The following is a 24,783-nucleotide window of genomic DNA, read 5'->3' as shown; positions in this document are numbered from 1 at the left end:
TAGGATTACAGGTGTGAGCCACCAAGCCCAGCTGAAGCTATTATTCTTAATAATAATTAACATTCTCATCTTGTTGGACATTTTTTAGTTTTTTTTGCATATTTTCATCACAAAATAGTCCCCACAATAGGCCTCTGAGGTAGACGACATTTCCATTTTGCAGATAATAACTAAGCCTCACAAGTGTTAAGTGACCTAGAAAAACAAGAGTGTTCTTAAATCATTTGCATGAGAATTATCTGGGACTCTTAATATGCCACAGATAGGAGTATACGTTTACATTACCTCTATAGAGAACAGTGGCAAAGTCTATCAAAATTACAAATTTGATTCAGCAATTAATCTTTGAAGAATTCCTACAGATATACGTGTCCATTTCCAAAATGAATTATGTGCATGATGATTTATTACAGCATTGTTTGTAATGGTAAAAGATTAGAAACATTCTAAATATCTTCTTATGGTCAAATGGGAACTAGTTAATAGATCATGATTTATCCTTTTTTTTTTTTTTGAGACAGAGTTTCGCTCTTGTTAACCCAGGCTGGTGCGATCTTGGCTCACCGCAACCTCCGCCTCCTGGGTTCAGGCAATTCTCCTGCCTCAGCCTCCTGAGTAGCTGGCATTACAGGCACGCACCACCATGCCCAGCTAATTTTTTGTATTTTTAGTAGAGACGGGGTTTCACCATGTTGACCAGGGTGGTCTCGATCTCTTGACCTTATGATCCACCCGCCTCGGCCTCCCGAAGTGCTGGGATTACAGGCTTGAGCCACTGCGCCCAGCGATTCATCCGTTTTTTTTACAAGTCGTTAAGAAAAAAAATGTGCAAAAGATTATGCAGTATGTTATCCTTTATGTAAAAAGAGGTAGAAAGAATGTGAATCTGCGTGAGGAATATACACTTACACACATACCGCTGCCTCCCTCATGATCTACTTAAAATACGCTTATAATATCTCCAGACAGATGCCAAAAAAATGATAACAATGGTTGTCTTCAGAAGGTGAATTGGGTGCTGGAAGAGGGGGAAAGGGGAAGATATATCACTTCGTAACTTTTTATAACTTTTGACTTTTGAATTATTTGAATCTATTACCCATAGAAACAATAATACACACTCTAATTGGGAAAACAGAACATGGTTATAAAAAGAGAAAACATATCAATACAGTATTTAGCCTACACTAAAAATCCAGTGAGTTGTACATTTGCTAATACTATGATGATTAAGTACTGTGGGCAGGAGTCGTTTTCCGAGGCAGAAGGAAATAAAGTGGACCTACGTTTGGATGGAAGTTATCTACGTCGAAGGAAAGGTGATAGGGAAGTTCTTTGCGGGAAGAAGACATGGGAAAGCAACTAGTAAAAATTGAGCTTTGAAAGGTTAATACTCCAGAATACAAAATGGAAGTCATATTTTAGCTCAGTTTTGAAGAGCTCTTCCTAAATTTGCTGGCCCATTGTTTCTTCTTTACTCCATGAAACCACATGGTATTAAAAAAACAATAGCAACATAGGGTATTGCCACACTATCCCAAGGAGCTGCTCACTTTCAAGCCAACAGAAAAAGATCTGGTAACCAACATTAAATTATTCTTTTACCCGAGATTGTCAAATACTACTGCAGTCAATCACAGATGTATTTACGTGTCAATTTTGAGAGTTCAGTATTGTGTATTGGAAAATATTAAAACAGTAGATAAAATTAAGCCATTGACCTAAATGTGGAAGCAAAATACTTGTGAGAAAAAAAACTCCAAATGCATACTCACTTTTTAACAAAAGTACATGTTTAATGAACGTTTGCAGATATGAGTACATAAAGCATAGAGCTCTTGGATTCACCATTTTCCACTGTCATTCATTTCTTATCTGAATTACAAAGACAACTGAGTCTGTATCACTTTAATGATGAATTATTTTGCTGGTTGAGTTAAATGCACAGAGAAGCCCTTGTTTGTTTATTTCTTTGCTTTGCATTTCTGGCCGCGTGTATTTAGGGTTGTTCGTGTATGTATTCAGTGGTATGTAAGTCTTCTACTTTTCCTGTGTTTCCTTGTTCCCTGTACTTCTCCACTTTATCTCTCCAAACCACTTCATGGAGAGCTTAGTGCATGGTTGACACTCAATAAATGGTCTTTGCCTGATTAGTTCCCTGTCTCCCACATACCCAGAAAAAAACAGACTTGGCACTGATCTTCAAGTATTTTCTAACCTAATGTTTTCTACCTTGGCTGAGGAAAAGTAGAAACACAAACATTTTAGTCATCCAGTAGGAAGATGTATTTGTTTGTTTTTGTTTGTTTGTTTTGAGATGGAGTTTCACCTGTCACCAGGCTAGAGTGCAATGACACAGTCTTGGCTCACGGCAAATTCCACCTCCCAGGTTCAAGAAATTCTCCTGTCTTACCCAAGTAGCTGGGATTACAGGTGCCCACCATCAGGCCTGGCTAATTTTTTTTTTTTTTTTTTTTTTTTTGAGAGAGTCTCACTTTGTCACCTAAGCTGGAGTGCAGTGGTGTGATCTCAGCTCACTGCAACCTCCACTTTCAGGGATCAAGAGATTCTTCTGCCTCCGCCTCCCGAGTAGCTGGGACTACAGGAATGCATCACCATGCCTAGCTAATTTTTTTGTATTCTTAGTAGAGGAGGGGTTTTCTCATGTTGGCCAGGCTGGTCTCGAACTTGTGACCTCAGGTGATCCGTTCACCTCGGCCTCCCAAAATGCTGGGAATACAGGTGTAAACCACTATGCCTAGCTTTTGTGTATTTTTAGTAGAGATGGGGTTTTGCCATGTTGGCCAGGTTGGTCTTGAACTTTTGGCCTCGGCCTCCCAAAGTGCTGGGATTACAGGTATGAGTCACCTCGCCCGGCCTAGGAAGGTGTTTAAAGTCGTCTTTAAGGTATCTTCTAGAGCTAAATAGAGATTCCTCACTCCTAGCCAGGAAATACTCCTTATTGCTTATCACCACCTTCTCAGTACTTTTTTCTTTCCGTGACTCTTTCAAGAATTATATATATAGCAACACTGTGTTAGATTCATTAATCATTCATGTCCATGGTAGCTCTAGAGTTTCAGTATTGATCATTTGGCTTATTTTTATTGGTTAATCAGGCCACCATCACCACCACCACTATAACCACCATCACGATCAAAACCACCACCATCACCACCACCACCAACACCATCACCATACCACCACTACCATCACCACCACCACGACTGCTACCACCATCATGGCCAAAACCACCACCACCATCACCATCACCATCACAGTAACATCACTACCATCACCACCACCACCAGTACTACCACCATCATGGCCAAAACCATCACCACCACCACTACCTCCACCACCACCACCATCATCACCACCACCACTACTACCAGCATCATCACTACTATCAGCACCAGCAGGAGCAGCAACGGGAGCAGCTACTTATTGAGCATTGGCTGTGTGCCAGGTGCTGAGCAAAACGCTTTACATATGTTACCTCAATTACTTCTCAAAACTATCCTAGAGATAAGAAATGTTATTATATGCATTTTACAAATGAGGACAACAGGGCTTCGAAAGGTTGACATTTTCAAGGTCAGCGGCTCCGCTCCCTGTCTCCGCGCCGCAGCCCCCGCTGGAGCCGCCGTCAAGCCCGCAGCCACCGCCTAGGAGCATAATATGGCTGTGCCACCCACGTATGCCGATCTTGGCAAATCTGCCAGGGATGTCTTCACCAAGGGCTGTGGATTTGGCTTAATAAAGCTTGATTTGAAAACAAAATCTGAAAATGGATTGGAATTTACCAGCTCAGGCTCAGCCAACACTGAGACCACCGAAGTGACGGGCAGTCTGGAACCCAAGTACAGGTGGACTGAGCACGGCCTGACGTTTACGGAGAAATGGAACACCGACAATACACTAGGCACCGAGATTACCTTGGAAGATCAGCTTGCACGTGGCCTGAAGCTGACTTTCGATTCATCCTTCTCACCTAACACTAGGGAAAAAAATGCTAAAATCAAGGCAGGGTATAAGCGGGAGCATATTAACCTGGGCTGCGACATGGATTTCGATTTGCTGGGCCTTCCATCCGGGGTGCTCTGGTGCTGGGTTATGAGGGCTGGCTGGCTACCAGATGAATTTTGAGACTGCAAAGTCCCGAGTGACCCAGAGCAACTTTGCAACTGGCTACAAGACTGATGAATTCCAGCTTCATACTAATGTGAATGACGGGACAGAGTTTGGCGGCTCCATATACCAGAAGGTGAACAAGATGTTGGAGACCGCTGTAAATCTCACCTGGACCGCAGGAAACAGTAACACGCGCTTCGGAATAGCAGCCAAGTATCAGATTGACCCTGAAACCTGCTTCTCGGCTAAAGCGAACAACTCCAGCCTCATAGGTTTAGGATACACTCAGACTGTAAAGCCAGGTATCAAACCGACACTGTCAGCTCTTCTGGATGGCAAGAACGTCAATGCTGATGGCCACAAGCTTGGTCTAGGCCTGGAATTTCAAGCATAAATGAATACTGTATAATTGTTTAATTTTAAACTATTTTGCAGCATAGCTACCTTCAGAATTTAGTGTATCTTTTAATGTTATATGTCTGGGATGCAAGTATTGCTAAATATGTTAGACCTCCAGGTTAAAGATGATTCGGCTTTAAGATGTTACCCTTTCGGAGGTACAGAAGAAACCCATTTCTGAAAAAGGTCCTTTCAGTGGTAGACTTGGGGGGAACTTGGTGGCCCCTTTGAGATGCCGGGTTTCTTTTTTATCTAGAAATGGCTGCAAGTGGAAGCTGATAATATGTAGGCACTTTGTAAATTCATATTGAGTAAATGAATGAAATTGGGATTTCCTGAGAATCGGACCTTGGTTTCCCAACCCCAGTTGATGAGAGGCTCGCTGCTTGATGGTGTATACAAACTCACCTGAATGGGACTTTTTAAGATAGATCTTCATGACCTGTTCCCACCCCAGTTCACCTCTTTTGCACCAAAAGGTCTGCAGGGTGTGGTCACTGTTTCTTTTGTGCTATTTTGGGGTGGAGAGGGTGGATGTGATGAAGCCAATAATTCAGGACTTACTCCTTCTTGTGTTGTGTTTTTTTGCCCTTGCACCAGAGTATGAAATAGCTTCCAGGAGCTCCAGCTATAAGCTCGGAAGAGTCTGTGTGCTTGTAATCACATGGTGACAACACTCAGAATCTAAATTGGACTTCTGTTGTATTCTCACCACTCAATTTGTTTTTTTTTAGCAGTTTAATGGGTGCATTTTAGAGTCTTCCATTTTGTGTGGAATTAGATCTTCCCCTTCAAATGCTGTAATTAACATCACTTAAAAGAAACTTGAATAAAATATTGAAACCTCAAAAAAAAATTTTTCAAGGTCAGATAGCTAGCATATCATGGTGATGGAGCCAGATCTCTAACTTAGCTCTGACTCCAGACTTGGTTCTATTCACCACTGGTAATACATACTGCCCTCATCATATTGATGTAAAGATGGTAAGGATAGGTAGATAGATGATAGATAGACAGATAGATAGATAGATAGATAGACAGACGTGTGTGTATCTGTGTGAGTAGAAAGGATATCTTGAGGTTTTGACTTTGGTATGCATAGGTATGTACACACACACACACATACACACACACCCCTATTCCAAATATATGTACACACACACACACACACCCCTATTCCAAATATATGTACATACACACACACACACACACCCCTATTCCAAATATATGTACACACACACACACCCCTATTCCAAATATATGTACACACACACACACACACCCCTATTCCAAATATATGTACACACACACACACACACCCCTATTCCAAATATATGTACATACACACACACACACACCCCCCTATTCCAAATATATGTACACACACACACACCCCTATTCCAAATATATGTACATACACACACACACCCCTATTCCAAATATATGTACATACACACACACACACCCCTATTCCAAATATATGTACACACACACACACACACACACACACACATTCCAAAGTGAAATTTAAAAACAACCTTTATGGGATTTAGGTTCTAGTTAGTGCAAGTCATGATATGAGTTTACAAAAACATCCAATGAGAAGAAGAACTGGGGAGACTGGCCTCTTGAATTAAAGGCTGTAGTTTCAAGTTGCTTTCAAGAGGAGAAATAAACAAACTCGAGTTTTGCTTTATTTATTTTTTAAAAAATGATGTGTGGAATGAACAAAATATGAACTCTGAGGTCAGATGAACCTGAGTTCAAATACTGACATACAAACTGTGTAATCTCAAGCTCACGACTCTACCTAAGTGACTCCCCTACTTCCTTATCTGTAAAAATAGAAAAGTGATGATACTCAAATAAGAAGACAGAGCAAAATATTTGATGTATAATATAAAGGCAAGAACTCTACATCATTTAAAAAGCCTCATCATAATAGTGAAAAGTACTCTTTTTTCTTTTTTTTTTTCTTCTTTTTTTTTTTTGAGACGGAGCACCACCACATCCAGCTAATTTTTGTATTTTTAGTAGAGACAGGATTTCACCATGTTGATCAGGATGGTCTCAAACTCCTCACTTCATGATCCGCCCGCCTCAGCATCCCAAAGTGCTGGGATTACAGGCATGAACCACTGTGCCTGGCAGCATTCTTTAAAGATTTTTTTTAGGTAGGCTCACTCCTGTAATCCCAGCTCTCTGGGAGGCTAAGGTGGGTGGATCACCTGAGGTCAGGGGTTCGAGACCAGCCTGGCCAACATAGAGAAACCCCATCTCTACTAAAAATACAAAAATTAGTTGGTGTGGTGGCACATGCCTGTAGTCCCAGCTACTCAGGAAGCTGAGACATGAGAATCACTTGAACCCGGGAGGCAGAGGTTGCAGTGAGTTGACATCATGCCACTACACTCCAGCCTGGGCAACAGAGACAGACTTGGTCTCAAAAAAAAAAAAAAAAAAAATGTGAACAGTTGCATAATCTTTACTGAGAAATAAAAGTTTGATATCCCTTATAGGCAAATGTCAAACACAACTATGTACAATTTGGGTTCAGTAACTTATGGAGAAAAGCTAAAGTCATAATTTAAAAATTTAGTGAATTTGATTTGGACATTTTTATATTGAAGCAAAATCATTCTTTTTCCCATCATGTTTCAATGTTTAAAAATTTAATATTATTTATTTACAAATAAATATTACATTTACATGACTTGTACTCAAAAGGGTATACAGGGGAAAAAAATTTCCTTCTCATCAAGTGCCCAGCACTTCAGACTCTAGAGATAACTAATGTTGTGAGTTTCTTATGTTTCCTTCCAGAGGTATGCATACACAATCAAATGTGTGTTATTTTCTCCCTCTTCAGAAATATTACCTTTCTGTATTTTGCTTTTTTTGCTTAATATATCTGAGAGCTCCTCTTTTGAGTGTGTATAATTTAGCTGTGATGTGCAAAGTATATATGTTGCATAAATTTCAATGTGCATTTGTAATTTTCATAGACATTATCAAATTGTTCTCCATAGAGGTTGTGCAAATTTATATTCTTTGCATCAGTATGTGAGAGTTATTCTTTCTCCACAGATTTACAGAGTGGGTAATTAGATTTTTTGGTTTTTTAATTCTATAGATGAAAGATGTTTTCTCAGTGAAGTTAAATTTATGTTAGTTTTATTATTTGCATCTTTTCAAATATTAAAGTCACTAATAGTTTCTTTTTTTGTGAACTGTTTCTTCTTATCCTTTGCCCATTTAAAATCATGTTCTTCAGTTTTTACCTTGTTGATTTGTAGAAACTTTTTATATATAACAAATTACCCTTGTGTTTGTAATGCATTGCAAATACTTTCTCCCAGTTTATTCTTATTTATTTTGCTTAAAATAATTTTTGCTGTACAGAATTTTAAAAAATAATATAGTTAATTTTTATCAATGTTTTCTTTTATTCTAAGCTTTTATTTTATACATGGAATGCTCTTTCCTAATTTGTTTAAAATTATTTTTTCAATATTTTTTCCTTCTGTTTCCTTTTTTTTTTTTTCTTTTTTGAGACAGAGTCTCACTCTGTCACCAGGCTGGAGTGCAATGGAGCCATCTCTGCTCACTGCAACCTCCGACTCCCAGGTTCCAGCGATTCTCCTGCCTCAGCTTCCTGAGTAGCTGGGATTACAGGGGCACACCACAATGCCCAGCTGATTTTTGTATTTTTAGTAGAGATCGGGTTTCACTATGTTGGCCGATCCCTAGACCTGGTGGTCCACTTGTCTCAGCCTCCCAAAGTGCTGGGATTACAGGCGTGAGCCACCGTGCCTGGCCTCTATTTCCTTTTAAGGTTTTTTATCATTTGGTCATTGTAAGACAAATACATTATGATCCCTTTAGAGTGACAATATTTGTACCTTACATTTTTTTATTCATAACTTGATTGCATTATCAATGTGAGTTAGAAGATAAAAATCAATTGGCTTCATGAAAAATATCTTCAAACAAAACAGCAAAATATGCCTAATATTTAGCTCTGCTAAATATTTAACAAAAACATACCTAATATTCAGCTCTACACACAAAGTCCTTTTGAGAAATGTTTAGAAGCTCATCTCCATACCTCATGATACAATTTGAAAGGGTCTTACAATCTCTAACACCAGATACTCTCAACATATGATGGTAATAGCTCTCATGTCCTTTTATTTTCAAAACTATGCATATTAATTTGGTATAATTGTTTGAAGTGTGTTGTGTCTAACTTTATTTTAAATCTATTCATAGAATTTGAATGGTATAGAATAGAAGAAAAGAATATTCAAAAGGCATGTTTGTTACCTTACTGGATTTTCTTCCCAGTAATATATTTGGCTATTCTTTTGAGATCCAATGGAGAAACTGATGGAACACTAGCAAAAGACTGATGAAAGAGCATTCTTATTCCACCACATATCTTTTTGAGGATTAAAAAAAAAAACATAGATCTTCTCATACTTCAAAGGACTTCTTTTCTCTTTATCACTTCATGAAGCATGTTTTGAATTGAGCTATCAAAGGCAGAATAGAGAACTTCAAGAGAAACAAAATGAGTTTTTGACCCTATAGACTCACACAATCTAAAGGAACAAATTGCATGGATTTAGTCCTCCTTATATTAAGAACACTGTGATTTGAATACCACATTTGAATACCGCATGTTGTTCTCATGTGGGTTCACACCCTCATTTCCACTGCAAACACATTGTTTTTGAAGATGCATTTGTCAGAAGCAGCCAGCAAGTCCCTTTCTTTTTGTAGACATGTCATCCACTTTGGTAGTGCTTAAAATAAAGTACTCAGATAGAGGGTAAGTTGCAACACACAGCAAGCAATATAATACAAAATGTTATGAGTAAAGTGTGTTACTCAGATACTTCTAAAATACATTTCTCCCTTTATTTTGAAGGCCACGGTATAGGCAACTTGGCTAATGGAACCAGTCTCTTCCTTTGATCATCAATAGAGTTATCTTTTTGGGAAACTAAGTCCCAGCTCAGATAACCATTTTAGCTGAGGCTGACATGAAAGAGAGAGAGAGAGAGACTGTTTAATTATTAGCTCTCTGAAAAGCATGTTTTTTTCTTTCTTTAATAATTCTTCAGCTGAAACTACAAACAGGAGTACTTTTGGGGAGGTGGTTTCATTTGATCTTTATTTCTTTACTCTGGGCAATGTGCAGGATCTGGGCTTTATGTGTCAGCTTTGCAGAGAGATACAGGCTGACGGCCTGGGTGACAGATTCTATTCAAGTAAGAACCAAAAGTAAATATAATTTAGGTGCATTTACTTAATCTCCTAAGACTTAGGGAGAGCTTGGGAAGGTGTGTGGCATGTAGTAGGTGCTCAATGAATACTTAGAATAATCTAATATAATGAATGGATGAAGGGCAAGCCTGGAGAGTGTCCTAGGCTGGTTTCAGCAACTGATTTCCATTTTCCGTGTGTATCTATGGACATTTGAGAGGGTAGTAGGGACTACAGCAACTGACTAAAGGTGCTGTGCAACACAACAGCCACCAGCCATATGTGGCTATTAAGCACCTGAAATATGACTAATCTGAGATGTGTGGAAAGTGTAAAATACACACTGGATTTAGAAGATGTAGTATGAAAAAGGAATGCAAAAATATTAATAATATTTATATTGATTGCATGTTAAATCATGTTTTTGATATGCTGGGGTTCAGTGAAACATGTTACTATTTCACCTGTTTTCGCCTACTTTTTAAATGTGACTTCCTGCTTTTTAAAAAATGTGACTAGTAGAAAATTTAAGATTACCAGTGTGGCTTGGATTATATTTTTATTGGACAGCACTGGCGTAGACTTTATAGATAAACAGGCAATGTAACATCTTTGCTTTTAAAGAGAAAATTGTTTCTCTGTCCCTGTTTCCTGCCCCAGACAACCTTTACAAGCTGTCTAAAAATGCCTAAAAATTTACTCCCTTCCTGGGCAGCCCTGGGGCCTGCGGCTGGTGGGTGGGGTGGGAGTTAGCGTCCCAGGAGGCAGGAAGGTGATGCCGCTGGCTTTGGTGCGCGTTTTCTGCCACAAGAAGATGCCAGATGGAATGCGAACACTGAATCTCAGAGGGGCCTCCCTAACCCCGCCGCCGCAGTAAGGCGTGCTTGCCACCGCCTCCAGCCAAAGTTTCTGCAACCCCGGCAATCCCCCGCGTGTTTCTACTCAGGAGCCCCACACAGCAGAGAAACTTTCCCGCTTCCCGGGCCTCGCAATCTCCCGGAGGATTTGGGACATAGCTTTAAGGGACTGCGGGGCCCAGACGGGATCAGAAACCTTTGGAGGACCAGACGCGCCCGCACAGCCCGCCCCTGCGCGCTAGCACCAGAATCCACAGCCCGCCTGCGGCGAGACCCTGCGGCTCTTCCTTTGGGCACCCCCGGAGAAGGCAGAGAAGGCGGCGGCCCAGAGAAATCCCCTTGACTTCGCAGGTCCTATTCCCCCTCCCCCAGCGCCCGGGGCCTCCTCCTGTCCTGGCCGCCCGCGGTGTTCCCTCAGCCGCGGAGCTTTGTTTCCCTGTGCCGCTGAAAGGGAAAGGAAAAGAAAACGCCTTCGGTCCTGGAGGTCCTGCCTTTTCCTGAAGCGAGTCTGTTTCCTCCCTCCGTCTCTCCTTTCTTAGATTCCTCCTGGAGCCCTGGCAGAGGAGGGGCGGCTGGGCCCCAAGTCCCTCTCCGGCAGTAGCACCGGCTTCGGGCTGGCTGGTCCCGCCCGGAGCGGGGCTGGAAAAGGGGGCGCCAGGAGCCGCCCCGCCCCTCATCGTTCCCGGCTTCTCCGCCTGAGAGCAGTGCTTGGGGAGATTGCCTTAGCTTTGGGGGAAAGCAGGACGCTGAGTCTAAGGCTTACGAAACAAGGGGAGGATAAGGACTGAGGAGGCGGTCTACACCGCCTCCCCACCCCGTTCCCTCCCCAGTCCCGAAAACACACCTGAGAGGTGTGTAAGTTCTGAGGGAAGGTTTGTAGTGCCTTGGCTCAAAGGTAACCGTCACTGGAAGACGTTTTTACTGCCCCTGCTCTCAAAGGGACATTCAATAATCACTTCTGCTTCTGCGGCAGAAGGTGGTCCCCTCCCCAGAATGAAGCTGAAATCCCGCCCCCAAGGCTGGGGGCAAATCTGCGCTCTGCGTGGGGCTGGAGTGTAGGAAGCGCGTAGGCACAGGCCACACTCCGGCTATACACTCGTTCAGCCCTCGACAGCCACTTGGCCTGTAGGGTGGGCAGACAAAACGTCTTGATTTCCACTCTCCCGATGCGGTAAGCTCACAATGGAAGCGCGGGTGGACGTGGACGTCTGTATGTGGACCACCCTTGGCGCCTCCTCACCAGTCTACTCTGTCTCTCTCCAGCCCTGAGGAGGATGGGCCAGAGTTTAGTGGCAGGGAAGGACTCTGGAAAGTCTATTGTCTTCCTCTCCACAGCCACCTGCTTTCAGGTCTTCAGTTCTTTTTCTTTCTTTTTAATAGAGATGGGGCCTCACTATATTGCCCAGGGTGGTTTCGAACTCCTAGGTGCAAGCAATCCTCCCGCCTTGGCCTCTCAGTGCTAGGACTACAGACGTGCTAGGGCTACACACGTGAGCCACCAAATCGGGTCTCTTCAGTTCTTACTACCATTATAATTTTTTTAAAATCACATTTTGGACTTCAGGTCAAAGCATTCTGATTTCATTTAGATACCTACTTGTCAAGATCTTATTTTAAAGTCTTGCCAATATCCCTTCCTCCTTCCTCTCAATCTCTTCATCCGTATGGAATAGAACGCTCTCACTTCCTGGTGCACTGTAGTTTGGGGCCTAATTGATTTTGGTAATTAATTTGTTCTACCTGCTAGATCAGATGAAATCCTACCCATGCTCCCCAGGATTAGCACTTGGCTTTCTAACACCTCCTCTAATTATCTAATAGCATGGGTTGTGAGGACTCAGTCTCTATTAAAACACTTTTACTATTAGCAGTAGTGATTGGAATTGTGATGATGACTAGATTTCAATAAATTAGAGCTTAAAATTGGGGAGATGGGAGGGAAGTGGCTTCTTTTAATTTCCCTGAGTTTAACATCAATAATTAGAGCAATTTTCGGAGATGTGAGCTGAAATTACCCCTGCTATGTTGTGGATGATCACCCTAATTTTAGCAAATTGACTCCAGGGATATGAATGTGACAGATTTGAAAAAGACAAACAGAAAAAAAGCAAAAGATGGGAGGGATGGAAATGAAAGGAAAGAGGCTGGGAAAAGGAATGGGAAACAAAAACCTAGTACAATTATTTTTGGGGGGTTAGGGATGAAAAAAGTAACAGCAGAAATAGCAAACTGTGTGAGTGAAATGAGGAGAAAGTAAAGAAAATTGGAGGGGACATGGAAGATGGCTCTAAGAGATGGCTCTGGACATATTTACACAGACCAAATAACTTGACTAATGTAGACATAACCCTCCTCCTGCCCACTGCCTATGACTGAGGCAAAGACTGTTTTGATGACCATCATCATTTTCTTTCTTTACTTTAATAATCCAGTTATCCCTCAGCCATAAACTTAAGTAGAACTTAGCAATTTGAAGTATCAGATGTCCTTTCTCCTCACTTCCTCCCTTCTCCTTTTGCCACCAAAATTATGGAAACTGTTAACACCCAGGCCGAAATGCCTAAATAAGTGCTTTATTCCTATTGCTTAGGGGCCTTTTTAGTGCCTTCTCTGTAAAGAGGAGTTTGCCGGACCACAGAGACTTTTTCCTTTTAGTTTTCATTTTAAAAAACGACTGGGAACAAAGCAGCCCCTGCAGTGACGGGGCAGAAATTGAGGTCGAGAAACATGGTAAGAACAAGAACCCTGCGGGCTCTGTTGTTCCCAGGCTTGGCCGGTGGTATTCAGCACCGCGGACAGCTCCCCGCCCCGCCCCGAGCCCCCCGCACCCTCCCCTCTGCCTCTGGCAGTCTCGCCATTGGCTCTCCCGGCTCCCGGCTTCCCTCTCCAAGCTGCCAATTTTCCAATCCAGAGACCCAACCTACCCAGGAGCTTGTCTTCTTACCTCTCCAGCGCCTGGGGTAGCCAAGGCCCGGGAGAGAGAGTAGCGAAGATTCAAGCCTCTAAGGGTGGTTGCCGACTTTCGAGCAGGCTTGCAGCGACGCTGCCTGCGTCCTCCACTTCATCCCGGCCCTTGCCCTGTGGCAGGTGCTCCGCTCAAGATGAATCTCAACTTCACCTCTCCTCTACACCCGGCGTCTTCTCAGAGGCCCACATCCTTCTTCATTGAGGACATCCTGCTGCACAAGCCCAAGCCGCTGAGGGAGGTGGCCCCAGACCATTTCGCCAGCTCTCTGGCCTCTCGGGTGCCTCTGCTAGACTATGGCTACCCCCTGATGCCCACGCCCACCCTCTTGGCTCCTCACGCCCATCACCCTCTGCATAAGGGAGACCACCACCACCCTTATTTCCTCACCACTTCGGGTAAGTAACAGAGGCCTCAAGGTATGGGCAGTGAGAGAGCAGCCCTTCTAGCACAGACCCTAAGCCTGTGACAGAGCCATGGAAAGGCCAGACTGGCTCTGCCTAGCTTGGTGGCCTCCTTGTCTAAGTGACAGTGGAAGGCTGGGGATATGGCTGACGGCCTGCGAAGCTCCCTAGAGGCATGCCAACCCACGGGGTTGATTCGTGATCCCTCCACATTCTTTATAGCGGAGGATGTGTGCCTGGTCAAAAGGCAGCCTTTCGGGCATGACAGTACTCTTTGGTGGGCAGTGCTCGGTCTCCCTGCTCGTGATCTTCCTGGCCACTTTGGTCTATCTCTCAATCCTGATTCTCTGCCTTTCCCCTCTCAGAGGGAGACCCTCGACCATCCCATCCCATGGACACAACTTTTCCTGCACAGAAGCTTGAAGAACTCTGGCCAGGCCAGCTCTCTTTTTCAGACAGTGAGCATTTTGCCGATACTGCTGGGAGCATAAAAGTGAATGAAGGTTTGGGATTCTCTGAGAACGAAAGGTTTGGGCTAGCCTGGATTAGAAAGGGTGAGGGGAAAAAAGGGGGTAGAGAAATACAGCTCTTTAACTCTCCTCACCCTCAACATCTAACATTTAACTCACAATCTTAGTCTGGGATGCCCTCCTCTGCCCCAGCTGCCAGCATTGCTGGAGCCGGGTGCCAAAGTATTTTGATTTCTCTGGCCTGGCAAATAGCAGGGACTTTCAAAGTCTGTTTGGGACAGGAGGATGTGGCGGAAATGCCCAGATTTTTTTCTGTCTCCCTCGGAAAGGTCACATCCATGGTTTTTTCTCTGGCGTTTTCAATCCAGCCAAAATAGAATAATTCAGTGAATCCAGATTCATGCCTCCGAGGTGGAAGCATCCATGGTCAGTGCCGGGGCTGGAGGTAAGACAGGAGGCAGTTTGTGGGCGCTGGAATCCAGAACAAAGCCGAAAGTGTTTGTAAGGTGGTAAAACCCAGACTCCGGGGCACTCGGGTGGAGAGGCTGTGTTAAAGCCTGCTTCCACGTCCGCATCTGTGCACTGGCTTCACTACCTGCCGGTGACAGTCTATTCTCGGCTGCGCTGGTGGTCCACCGATACGGCAGTGGCCAAAGCCCGCGGTACCAGCACTACTTGTTGTTATGTTTGTTTATTTTCCCTGGGATTGGCCGATGTCGCTTGTGGCAGCTTCTGTCTGCTTAGTGCGTCTTAGAGTCAAACCTGCGAAGGTCAGGAAAGACAAGTTCCCCGGACCCGGCCAGGGAAAAGCGCCTCAACTCTTCTGCTTCGATGGGCTTGGAGTCAGAGGGAAAGAATGAGAAAAAGAATGAGGACCAGATTAGATAGAGAGGTACCCAGCCCGGCCCGAAACAGACGAGGAGATGTGAGGTGGAAAATGTTCCTCCGCTCCCGTCTGGGGCTTCTCTGGATAAGGCAGTTTTGCTCGGCTCCCTTTGGCTGCAGGCATCTGGGGGTGGCTTGGGAAACAGAAAGGTGTTTTTCACTGAGGTTTGGAGGCAAGATTATTCCACGCATCTACTAGCCCCAGAACAGCACTGAGTGTCATCAGGCGTCTGGGAGGATATGGTGGGGGCTGGGGACGGGACTGCTCCTGGGCCATTTGACATTTGCAAAAAAAACTTCGCCAGGCGAAACTGAAGACTCCGAGTCTACGGAAGTCTCTCCAAGAAGACATTTTTAAACGGCATCCAGATCTATCTTCCGATTTTCTTTTCTGTTTTATTTACTGTTTGTTGTTTGTATTTCTAGATGGCTTTCCAGATAAAGATCTCCAAGCGCTATTCTTGAAGCTTTTTTCTTTCTTTCTTTTTCTTTTTTGCTCCCTCTGCCCTGGATTTCTGAGAGAAAGGCTTGAGGGGCTTTGGGGCGAGCAGGAGACTGGCGGAGGCAAGCGGCAGAGGGAGGCACTGGGGACTAGAGGAGGGGTGGGGAGCCAGCGGAAGTTGCTCTCCGGCGACCCCGGCTCTGCCCACTTGGTTGCTCTTCTCTCTGCAGGGATGCCCGTCCCAGCGCTGTTCCCGCACCCCCAGCACGCGGAGCTGCCGGGGAAGCATTGCCGCCGCCGCAAAGCCCGCACGGTTTTCTCTGACTCGCAGCTCTCGGGCTTGGAGAAGAGATTCGAGATCCAGCGCTACCTGTCCACGCCAGAGCGAGTGGAGCTGGCCACGGCCCTTAGCCTGTCCGAGACGCAGGTGGGCGGGAGGAGAGGGAGGCCCTGATCTCTGCTTCGTTTATCTCTCCCTTCAACTTTTAATACCTTCGGGACACTGTGGAGTTCGAGTAGGAATGAACCCCGCTGCCGCTTATTCTAGGCTTTCCCAAGAGCCTTCTTAAAAGTACTGATACCCGATCAGGCACGGTGGTTCATGCCTGTAATCCCAGCACTTTGGGAGGCCGAGGCGGGCGGATCACGAGGTCAGGAGTTCAAGACCAGCCTGGCCAATATAGTGAAACGCCGTCTCTACTAAACATACAAAAATTAGCCGGGTTTGGTGGTGGGCGCCCGTAGTCCCAGCTACTCTGGAGGCTGAGGCAGGAGAATCGCTTGAACCGGGGAGGTGGAGGTTGCAGTGAGCCGAGATCACTTTATTGCACCCCAGTCTGGGTGAGAGTGAGACTCCGTCTCAAAACAACAGCAACAACAAAAACTCAAAACCTCACGTCATACTTACCCAAGCAAAATTTCTCGAGAGGGACTCTGGAGAGGAAGGAAACACTCCTCAGGTGACTCTGATGATCACCTCCGAGTTAAGAACTCCCATTCCTATGCCTTCCTCACTCCTCTCCGGCCAGGCGTGGAACCCCGGGTCGGAGGTAAATGGTAAGAGTTTAGGCGAGTTCTTGTCCTGAGAGAAATCCACACAGGGAAATTCTTTCCCCCTTCTTATTTCAATCTCTTTCACACCGGCCAATGTTCACATGCACCTCCGCTCCAACCCCAACACACACACTATGGTTTAAGCTCTCTCCCTGTTACCCTGTCCCGACTAGAAGAACGGTTTTATCTTCCTGCAACCTCGAAACTCCGTCATCTCCTCCCCATCTCTCATAGTCTCTACCTGGAACGCGTCTTGCTGTGAAATCATTAGCTCTGCCAAGCCCGGGTCTGATTTTCTCTCTGATGAGAACCAGGAGGTTCAATTCTCATCTTCCCCCGCAGGATTCTTGCTGATCAGGTGGTTAGATGTCTCAAATCAGAGGAACATCAGCTGAGCGTAAAAAGACTTGCCCACGCAGCACTTAAACTACTAGTAGTTTTAATTAATAACAACATGCATAACTGCTAACCACCCATGTTAATCCTTATCATTATTTTTGGACAGTCACTCCTAAAAGCTTTAGGCTATTTAATTCTCATTCGGCCTAAGGCGATATGAGCAGTTGAGGCTATCACCGCTCTTGGATACTTCATTGATAGACTGCAATCCATTTTCCTAAATCCCAGCAATCGCTTAGATTTGGAGGAATGACGTGATTTTATTTTTATCTCTCCGAAATCAGGTGAAAACGTGGTTTCAGAACCGGCGGATGAAGCATAAAAAGCAACTGCGGAAAAGCCAAGACGAACCCAAAGCACCAGACGGGCCAGAAAGCCCCGAGGGTAGTTCCCGCGGCTCAGAGGTCGCCGCCGCCGAAGCTCGGCTGAGCCTGCCCGCCGGCCCCTTCGTGCTGACCGAGCCAGAGGACGAGGTGGACATTGGAGACGAGGGGGAGCTGGGCTCAGGGCCGCACGTGCTCTGAGCCGCCAGGCTGGAGAGGGTAGTAGGCAGGGGAGGAGACTGCCCGGCAGAGCGCGGTTCCCTCCCGGACCGGAAGACTCAGACTCACTCTCGGCGAGCCTCGGAGATCCGTTCCTGGAAGACGAACAAACCCACCTGTCCTCCAGGCCGGTGCGGAGCCAGCGCGGCCCGCGGCCGGGCCTCCCGGCTTCCCTCTAGCCCTCCCGTCTCAGCCGTGCTCATTTTCCTGCGTCCGCCGTCCTTGGCGTCGGGGACCAGCCCAGTACCGCGTCCCAGACTGGAAAGTGGGCTCTCGGCTGTTTTCTCCGATCATAGACCCCTTTCTCCCTCGCCTCTCAGCCACTTGCCCCTAGCTCTGTTCTTTCCTCTCCACACCAACTCCTTGCCCTTTCTTGGGCAGTCCGTTTGGCTGCAAAGGGACCAGGTCTCTGGGGCCTCCGCTCCGCCGGAATCCAGATAGATCCACAATCTGATCTTTAAAACGTCCAGTGTCAGGACAGACTATTGCGCTGCTTGTCACTAACCTCCCACTCGCCTCCATCCCCCATCCGCCAAGCCCCATCTCTGACTCAAATACTAAGGCGCTCCCTCCTTCTCTGGGCGGCGACTCCAGCCTTTCTTGTCCCTGTTCTCCCCAGGAGCTCGCCGTTCTGCATCCTGACACCCTCTCTGAGCTTGTGGCCCCCAGACGCAGATGCCCCTTACGCCCTCCCTCCCGTGTACTGCGCGACGCCAGCGCGCGGGGGGAGGGAAACTTGGGCACAGAAAACCCCGGGAGTAATTTCTGCTTCCCGAACTTGTTGCGCTCCTGTCGGGCAATGTTTCCATGTTCCACGGGCTACTGATATTTTAAAAGTGAGTGTTTCTTGGATTTTGTGTGGAAATGCTCATTCTCAGTGCATTTTAGGAAATATGGCATTTTATCAAGATGAAGGCCAAAGGGGAATACGCTTAATAGCCTTACGATTAAGGCTAAAGGCTTTCCGGGCGTGCACCTGTTTGGGGATTAGATGGGACGGGTGTCTGATTGGCTTTGTGCTTTACCCCTCTGCTTTTCCCCTGGGAGGTCTCTTGTTCTTTTTCTGGGTTTGCAGTCTCTTAGATAATGAAAGGCTCGCCGGGCAAAACTGGGAATGATCACGCGTTTCAGGGAATGGTTTGTTACCACGTTCTACGGGCACGCCCTCTCCCCTCTGCCCTAGGCAGTTTCCTAGTCCCTGTAGAAATGAACTTGCGAATAACCTTTCATTAACAGATTCCCTCCTTCTCACTCCAATTTTTATGTTTCTAATCGTTTGGATAATAGTCTTGAGTTCTATCTACATGGAAAAGTGGTCTGGTATTTTGTGACTCTAAAATGCTGAAGGGACAGAGATGTATGTATTGATATTTGGAGTTTGAAACTTTACTACCGGATTGTGTGACAACCCTGCACACTCAGTACACATATCAAATATAGCAGCAGAGCCAGAGGCACTCTTACCTTCCGATTCTTTTGCTTTTTGTTGTGTCTTTAGGTAAGTGAGCCCAGGAAGGCTGGAAAAGAATGAGTAGGACTGGGTGGAATCCTGACCCTTGGGTTCTAATGATTAATAATAATTATATAAACCACAGTGGGTGTGAGCATGGGCTAATCCTTTTGTTTTCTTTTTTCTCCCATATGGGGGTGAATCCTAAAGATCATTTTAGGTCTAAATTCTATACTTCCGTGAATGTAGCAGGAGGCCTTTTCATTTTTCTGCAATAGGCTTGTTGGGGAAACATCCCAGGTAAAGATAAGTATCAGAGTGACAGCTTATCCAAGTGCATCACTTAGGAGGCAAAATTATTGCTTTTAAAACATAAGCATTGTATATAGCCTTATGGATTTTCCAAAGTGCTCTGTAATCAATCAGTGATCTTGTGAGTCACAGATGACATGGGTATTTTTCCCCTTCATAGATGAGGAAATTGAGACTTAGCAAGATTGAAGGATTTGCTCATGAAATCAGGACTAGGTAACAGCCAAGGAAGGATAAAAAATGTCTTCTCTGACTCCTTGTTCACTTATTTTCTCATGGAGTTTATTTATTTATTTTTCTTGGTAACAATTAATGCATTGATTGGCATTTTGTCTCTTTCACTTTATAAGAACACCTCTCTCATTTCTTTAGATTACACAAACTAAAGATTGTGGCTATTAAAAACAAATCTATGCTCAGATTTCTCTCCACTTCCCTTGTTCAGATAATGACAATACTGTTTTAAGACAGAAGATCTTGGCAAATGCTTTGCAGTAAGACCAAAGAGTTGGTGGAAAAAAAAGTGATTTGTGACTGAGAATGCTCCAAGTAACTTGGAAGGGAAATTGTGTATCCCTTGTGTATAGGGATACTATTACACAAGATTATGGAGCCAAGGGAAAAATCGAATTCTTCTAATCCCAGGAAGAACAACTACTAAACAGGAGTTTGAAAGAATCTAAAGTGAGTAGAAAAACTGTATTTGGGTGAGAGAGAGAGAGAGAGAGAGTGAGTGTGTGTGTGTGTGTGTGTGTGTGTGTGTTTAAATTAGATGGTGAACCCAAACTCAAAAGCACTAGATATTTGTCTTTTGCTTTCAAAACATCTTGTCAAGGGCTTATTCTGAGTATAACAGAAGTGGATTGGGTGTATTTCATAACCTTTTTATCTTAGAAAAGCAGGTAAATAGGAAAGCTGTTAGTATATGCACAGCTCTGCCTGATTGGAGGCAGGATGAGTCCTGGAGCTCAGGGATTAGTTAGGAAGATACTCATTCCTCCTTACCCTGGTCCTCCCCTGTGGTGGTTTCTTGGTGGATTAGTTAGCAAGGGAAGAGGTGAGCACTGTGGCGCCAGCCACACCAACTATGGAACAGTTTTCTCATCAAAAAAAATTCCCTGAAATTGATGGCGAACAATCCAATAGCAAAGTTCTCCTAGTTTTATTTATTTTTATTTTTATACAGTGAGTTAGTGATAGTGGTAGAGGATAGACACAATTTAGCCTCAATTTAATGTAACGTGGCGGCACTTTTTGGTTTTGGCTTTCAATATGGATCAAAGCTTCTGTGAGCTGAAAAAGTATTTTGTCTGAATAACCCAGGCTTTTGCCTCAACTCAGTTTCACTGGTGGTAAGTATCTGGTGAAATTATGTTTATTACAATGTACTAAAGGAAGACATTCAGAGGTCTAATTTTGAAGCAAAAACATCACAAAATACCCAAGGTGGGGAAGTCATTTTAGATCTAATCTTACGTCATAAATAATTTGTTCCGTATTTGTTGGAATGCACTATTTATGATGAACTTTATTCATAGATTCTCAGAGAGGGATTCCTGATAATATTTCTGCTCACATGATGTGAAAACATAAGAAATGGACAACATAGCATGCAGCCCAGTTTTAGCTGATGGTAGCACTAAGAAATGCTGAACTGCAGTCCATGACACCGCTTCAAAAGATAGAGGGCTGGCTTTCATCGATGTATTTGATAATTAGATAGAGAGAGATGTGAAGGCACAGTGCAAACAGAATGCTTTCTGGTGCTAAGAGAATTGTGCATTAAACATATTTAGTTGAAGCAGTGACTCCCTGGTCTTCCTGAATTGGGTTCAATATATGTGAAACATAACAGGTTAATTGACATATTTTATATATTTTTGGCATCACGTTTTAAAGAGAATATTGACAAGCTAAAACTCTCCCAGTACACAGGAACCTGGATAGTAAAGGGTGTGGAAAACAACAAATAAGTAAGTGTGAGCTTTTTAGCTTAGAGGAGCAAAGCTTTGGGGGAAAAGTGGGGAAGGAGCTTCAGCTGTGATAGTTGTATTTGAATGGTTATGGAGCTATTAAGCATGAAGAGGTATATCTATTCTGCCATGCTAATAGATGATAGAACCAGAATCAGTGGGTGGTTCCAGGAAAGCAGATTCTGGAACAATATTTGAGGACAGGCACTGTGCTGTACATCAATAGAACAGGACCAGTCCACAAAACACTAAGTATCTTTTCACTAGAAATTCCAAAGGCTGGAAGACAAAACATAAGGTATTCTCTATTATGGATTTCTCCATTAGTGGGAGATTGGGCTAGATATCCTGTACGGCTCTTTCTGTTAAGATCCTAATCTTTTTTCTCAAAGTTATTAATTTTTTTTAAGCTCAAAAAGATTTCAGTTTATATGCTTTAACTTAAACACATATATCCACAGCAATTAGAAGTTTTAAGGGAAACAACAGAGAGGAAAAGGATATTTATTAAAGAATTTTCAACATCTCATTCAAGGAAGTCGGTGAGAACAAAGTGATGATCCACTAAGTCAAGGACAAAGATACAGTCAGGAAGAAACTGTCAGCATTAAAAGAGACATTTGACAAATGTCTTCATTTTATAAATTGTAGAAATTAAGGCCCAGATATAGTGGTGAAATAGACACATAGACAGTGGTGAAATTAAGACTAGAAGCCAACATTAATTATTATACCTTACAGTTACTCATGTTGTGATAAAAGTGATTGTGGGGCTATTGCCATTGTAGCATGTGGAGAAGATTTTCATAGCAATTTTATATATAAATTTTTAACACTGTAGCTAGAAATTATCTAGTAAACTCTTAGATCAACTTTCGGAAAACCTTCTGATTAACAGCCATCTGAAAGTTGAATGAGCTTTCCTGAAGGAACTAAATCCCTTAGCCCTATTTTATTTAAGCCCTATTTAGAAATATTCCCATAACCAATAGGATGAGCTAGATGATCTCTTAGCTATCTTAAATTTCTACATTTCCCTACTACAAAAATTTTGACCGGATCTCTTTTAGTTAGAGATGAGGCAACTGACAGAGACATTGACTTGTCTGAAATCATACAGCCTGTTAGGCAAGTTACGGAATTAATGCATCTAACGGTCAGAGATAATTGCAATCCTATTTAGGAGTGAGATGAAAATTCAAAATGGTTCTTGTGTTTTCTTTCTTATTGTATTTTCTGGCTGTAACCCCCCTCCCAACAAGACATTTCTTTTCCGTTTTATTTATGCCTGTTCTCTCAGAATTCCCAGTGTGTACCCTGATAACATTTCCTCCATGATTTCATTTATAAGAATTCCACGAGCCTTCTCTTATTACTCTCTTTATAGTATCAGGTAACCACATCAGATTTAGCATGATGGGTGCCTTGGCTTAGAGAGTAAGTTCTTTTTTTTTTGAGACACAGTCTCACTTGGTCGCCCAGGCTAGAGTGCAGTGGTGCAATCTTGGCTCACTGCAACCTCTGCCTCCTGGGTTCTGACGATTCTCATGCCTCAGCCTCCCAAGTAGCTGGGATTAGAGGTGTGTGACACCATGCCCAGCTTATTTTATTTTTTTGAGACAGAGTCTCACTCTGTCTCCCAGGCTAAAGTGCAGTGGTGCAATCTTGGCTCACTACAACCTCTGCTTCCCAGGTTCAGGTGATTCTCATGTCTCAGCCTCCCGAATAGCTGGGATCACAGGCACACAACACTATGCCTGGCTTGCGTGTGTGTGTGTGTGTGTGTGTGTGTGTGTGTGTGTGTGTGTGTTATATTTTTAGTAGAGACTGGGTTTCACCACTTCTGGCTAATTTTTGTATTTTTAGTAGAGACAGAGTTTCACCATGTTGGCCAGGTTGCTCTTGAACTCCTGACCTCAGGTAATCCACCTGCCTGGGCCTCCCAGAGTGTTGGGATTGTAAGTGTGAGCCAACACGCCTGGCCCTAATTTTTGTATTTTTGATAGAGACGGAGTTTCACCATGTTGGCCAAGCTGTTCTCTAATTCCTGGCCTCAAGTGATCCACCTGCCTCTGCCTCACAAGGTGCTGGGATTACAGGCATGAGCCACTGTGCCCTCCTGATGCTTAAATTCTTATTTTACTTTTATCAATGATAACATTATTTCTCTAATTTGGCATCTGAAAAAATGAGGTGAGTGCCCTATGAATCAGTTTAGAATGGTGAGGGGAAGAAATAAGAACTATGAAAGTACCTACTGTGAGATCTTGGATGAAAAGAGCTAGAGGAAGACAATGAATTACAATATAGATCTGAACATGATACCAGTGACAAACGTGATTTGTTCCAAACATCATAGGACCACAACTGTTAACAACGTGGTTTATTAAAAGGTATTAGTCTTGGGTCTCATCACATCATTACAAAAGAGTTATGTCTCTTTCATTATATTTTATTTTTAAAATAACTTCATCTTATTTTCTCTTTGTCTGTCATTGTTCTACCTCTTGGGCTAAGAGGGGATGTATAAGCCCTGAATGAAATAGGATTCAGAGCCTTCACTGAGGATGTTTCCTTTAGAAGGGTCCTTTTCTCCCTCTTTACTTATCCAACCCTCATCCAGCCCCGGGGTTTCTGTTATCCTATTTGGTGACACATAATGCTATGTGGGGAGGGAAGTTAGAATTCAAATTCATGGGAACCCTCTTAAGTGATAAAGACTAGCCTATGATTCCAGTATGTAATCTATCAGGGAAAAGGCATGATTTCTGCTGAAGTTTTTACAGAACATTTTAGCTTAAGAAAAGCTATAATGATCCGAGTGTGGTGGCTCATGCCTGTAATCCTAGCACTTTGGGAGGCTGAGGTGGGTGGATCACTTGAGGTCAGGAGTTTGAGACCAGTCTGGCCAACATGGTGAAATTCTGTCTCTACTAAAAATACAAATATTAGCCAGAAGTGGTGCTGCACGCCTGTAATCCCAGCTACTTGGGAGGCTGAGGAGGGAGAATTAATTGAACCCGGGAGGTGGAGGTTGCAGTGAGCCAAGATCTCGCTGCTGCACTCCAGCCCGGGCAACAGAGCAAGACTCTGTCTCAAAAAAGAAACATGATGAATATCTCTTTACGATAAGAATAAGATTTGTTTAAAAATATTGACTAATATAATCTTTGGGCATTAGCTGAGCATTTCTAACACCTATTGTCACCATCTTCTCCATGGCTATA

At 43.8% G+C, this 24,783-nt stretch overlaps 1 protein-coding gene and 1 pseudogene across 2 annotated transcripts; both read left to right on the top strand.

Annotated features, from left to right (window-relative positions):
- The first annotated feature begins 3,681 nt into the window (after positions 1-3,681).
- On the top strand, positions 3,682-4,528 carry LOC101034067 (non-selective voltage-gated ion channel VDAC1 pseudogene; annotated as a pseudogene).
- Positions 4,529-13,595: 9,067 nt separating this feature from the next.
- On the top strand, positions 13,596-18,532 carry BSX (brain specific homeobox). Of its 2 annotated transcripts, none has more exons than XM_003923579.3 (3): positions 13,596-14,024; positions 16,058-16,254; positions 17,564-18,532. In XM_003923579.3, exons 1-3 carry the CDS (start codon positions 13,763-13,765, stop codon positions 17,801-17,803), a joined length of 699 nt encoding a protein of 232 aa, XP_003923628.1. In that variant the 5' UTR covers positions 13,596-13,762; the 3' UTR covers positions 17,804-18,532. The 2 variants fall into 2 exon arrangements, 1 of the variants encoding a protein (XP_003923628.1); XR_012517948.1 differs by lacking the exon at positions 17,564-18,532 and adding an exon at positions 14,396-14,488 and having other exon boundaries at positions 13,969-14,024; positions 16,058-16,090.
- Positions 18,533-24,783: the final 6,251 nt, after the last annotated feature.

Source organism: Saimiri boliviensis, chromosome 6 (genome assembly GCF_048565385.1).
Source record: "Saimiri boliviensis isolate mSaiBol1 chromosome 6, mSaiBol1.pri, whole genome shotgun sequence".
NCBI lineage: Eukaryota > Metazoa > Chordata > Mammalia > Primates > Cebidae > Saimiri > Saimiri boliviensis.
This window is presented reverse-complemented; position numbering and strand designations above follow the sequence as displayed.

Bases quoted from the DNA above. Each gene is read 5' to 3' on its own strand.
- BSX (XM_003923579.3), top strand. From the start codon at position 13,763: ATGAATCTCAACTTCACCTCTCCTCTACACCCGGCGTCTTCTCAGAGG. The intron at 14,025-16,057 runs GTAAGTAACAGA...TTCTCTCTGCAG, and splicing joins TTATTTCCTCACCACTTCGG to GGATGCCCGTCCCAGCGCTG. The intron at 16,255-17,563 runs GTGGGCGGGAGG...CTCCGAAATCAG, and splicing joins TTAGCCTGTCCGAGACGCAG to GTGAAAACGTGGTTTCAGAA.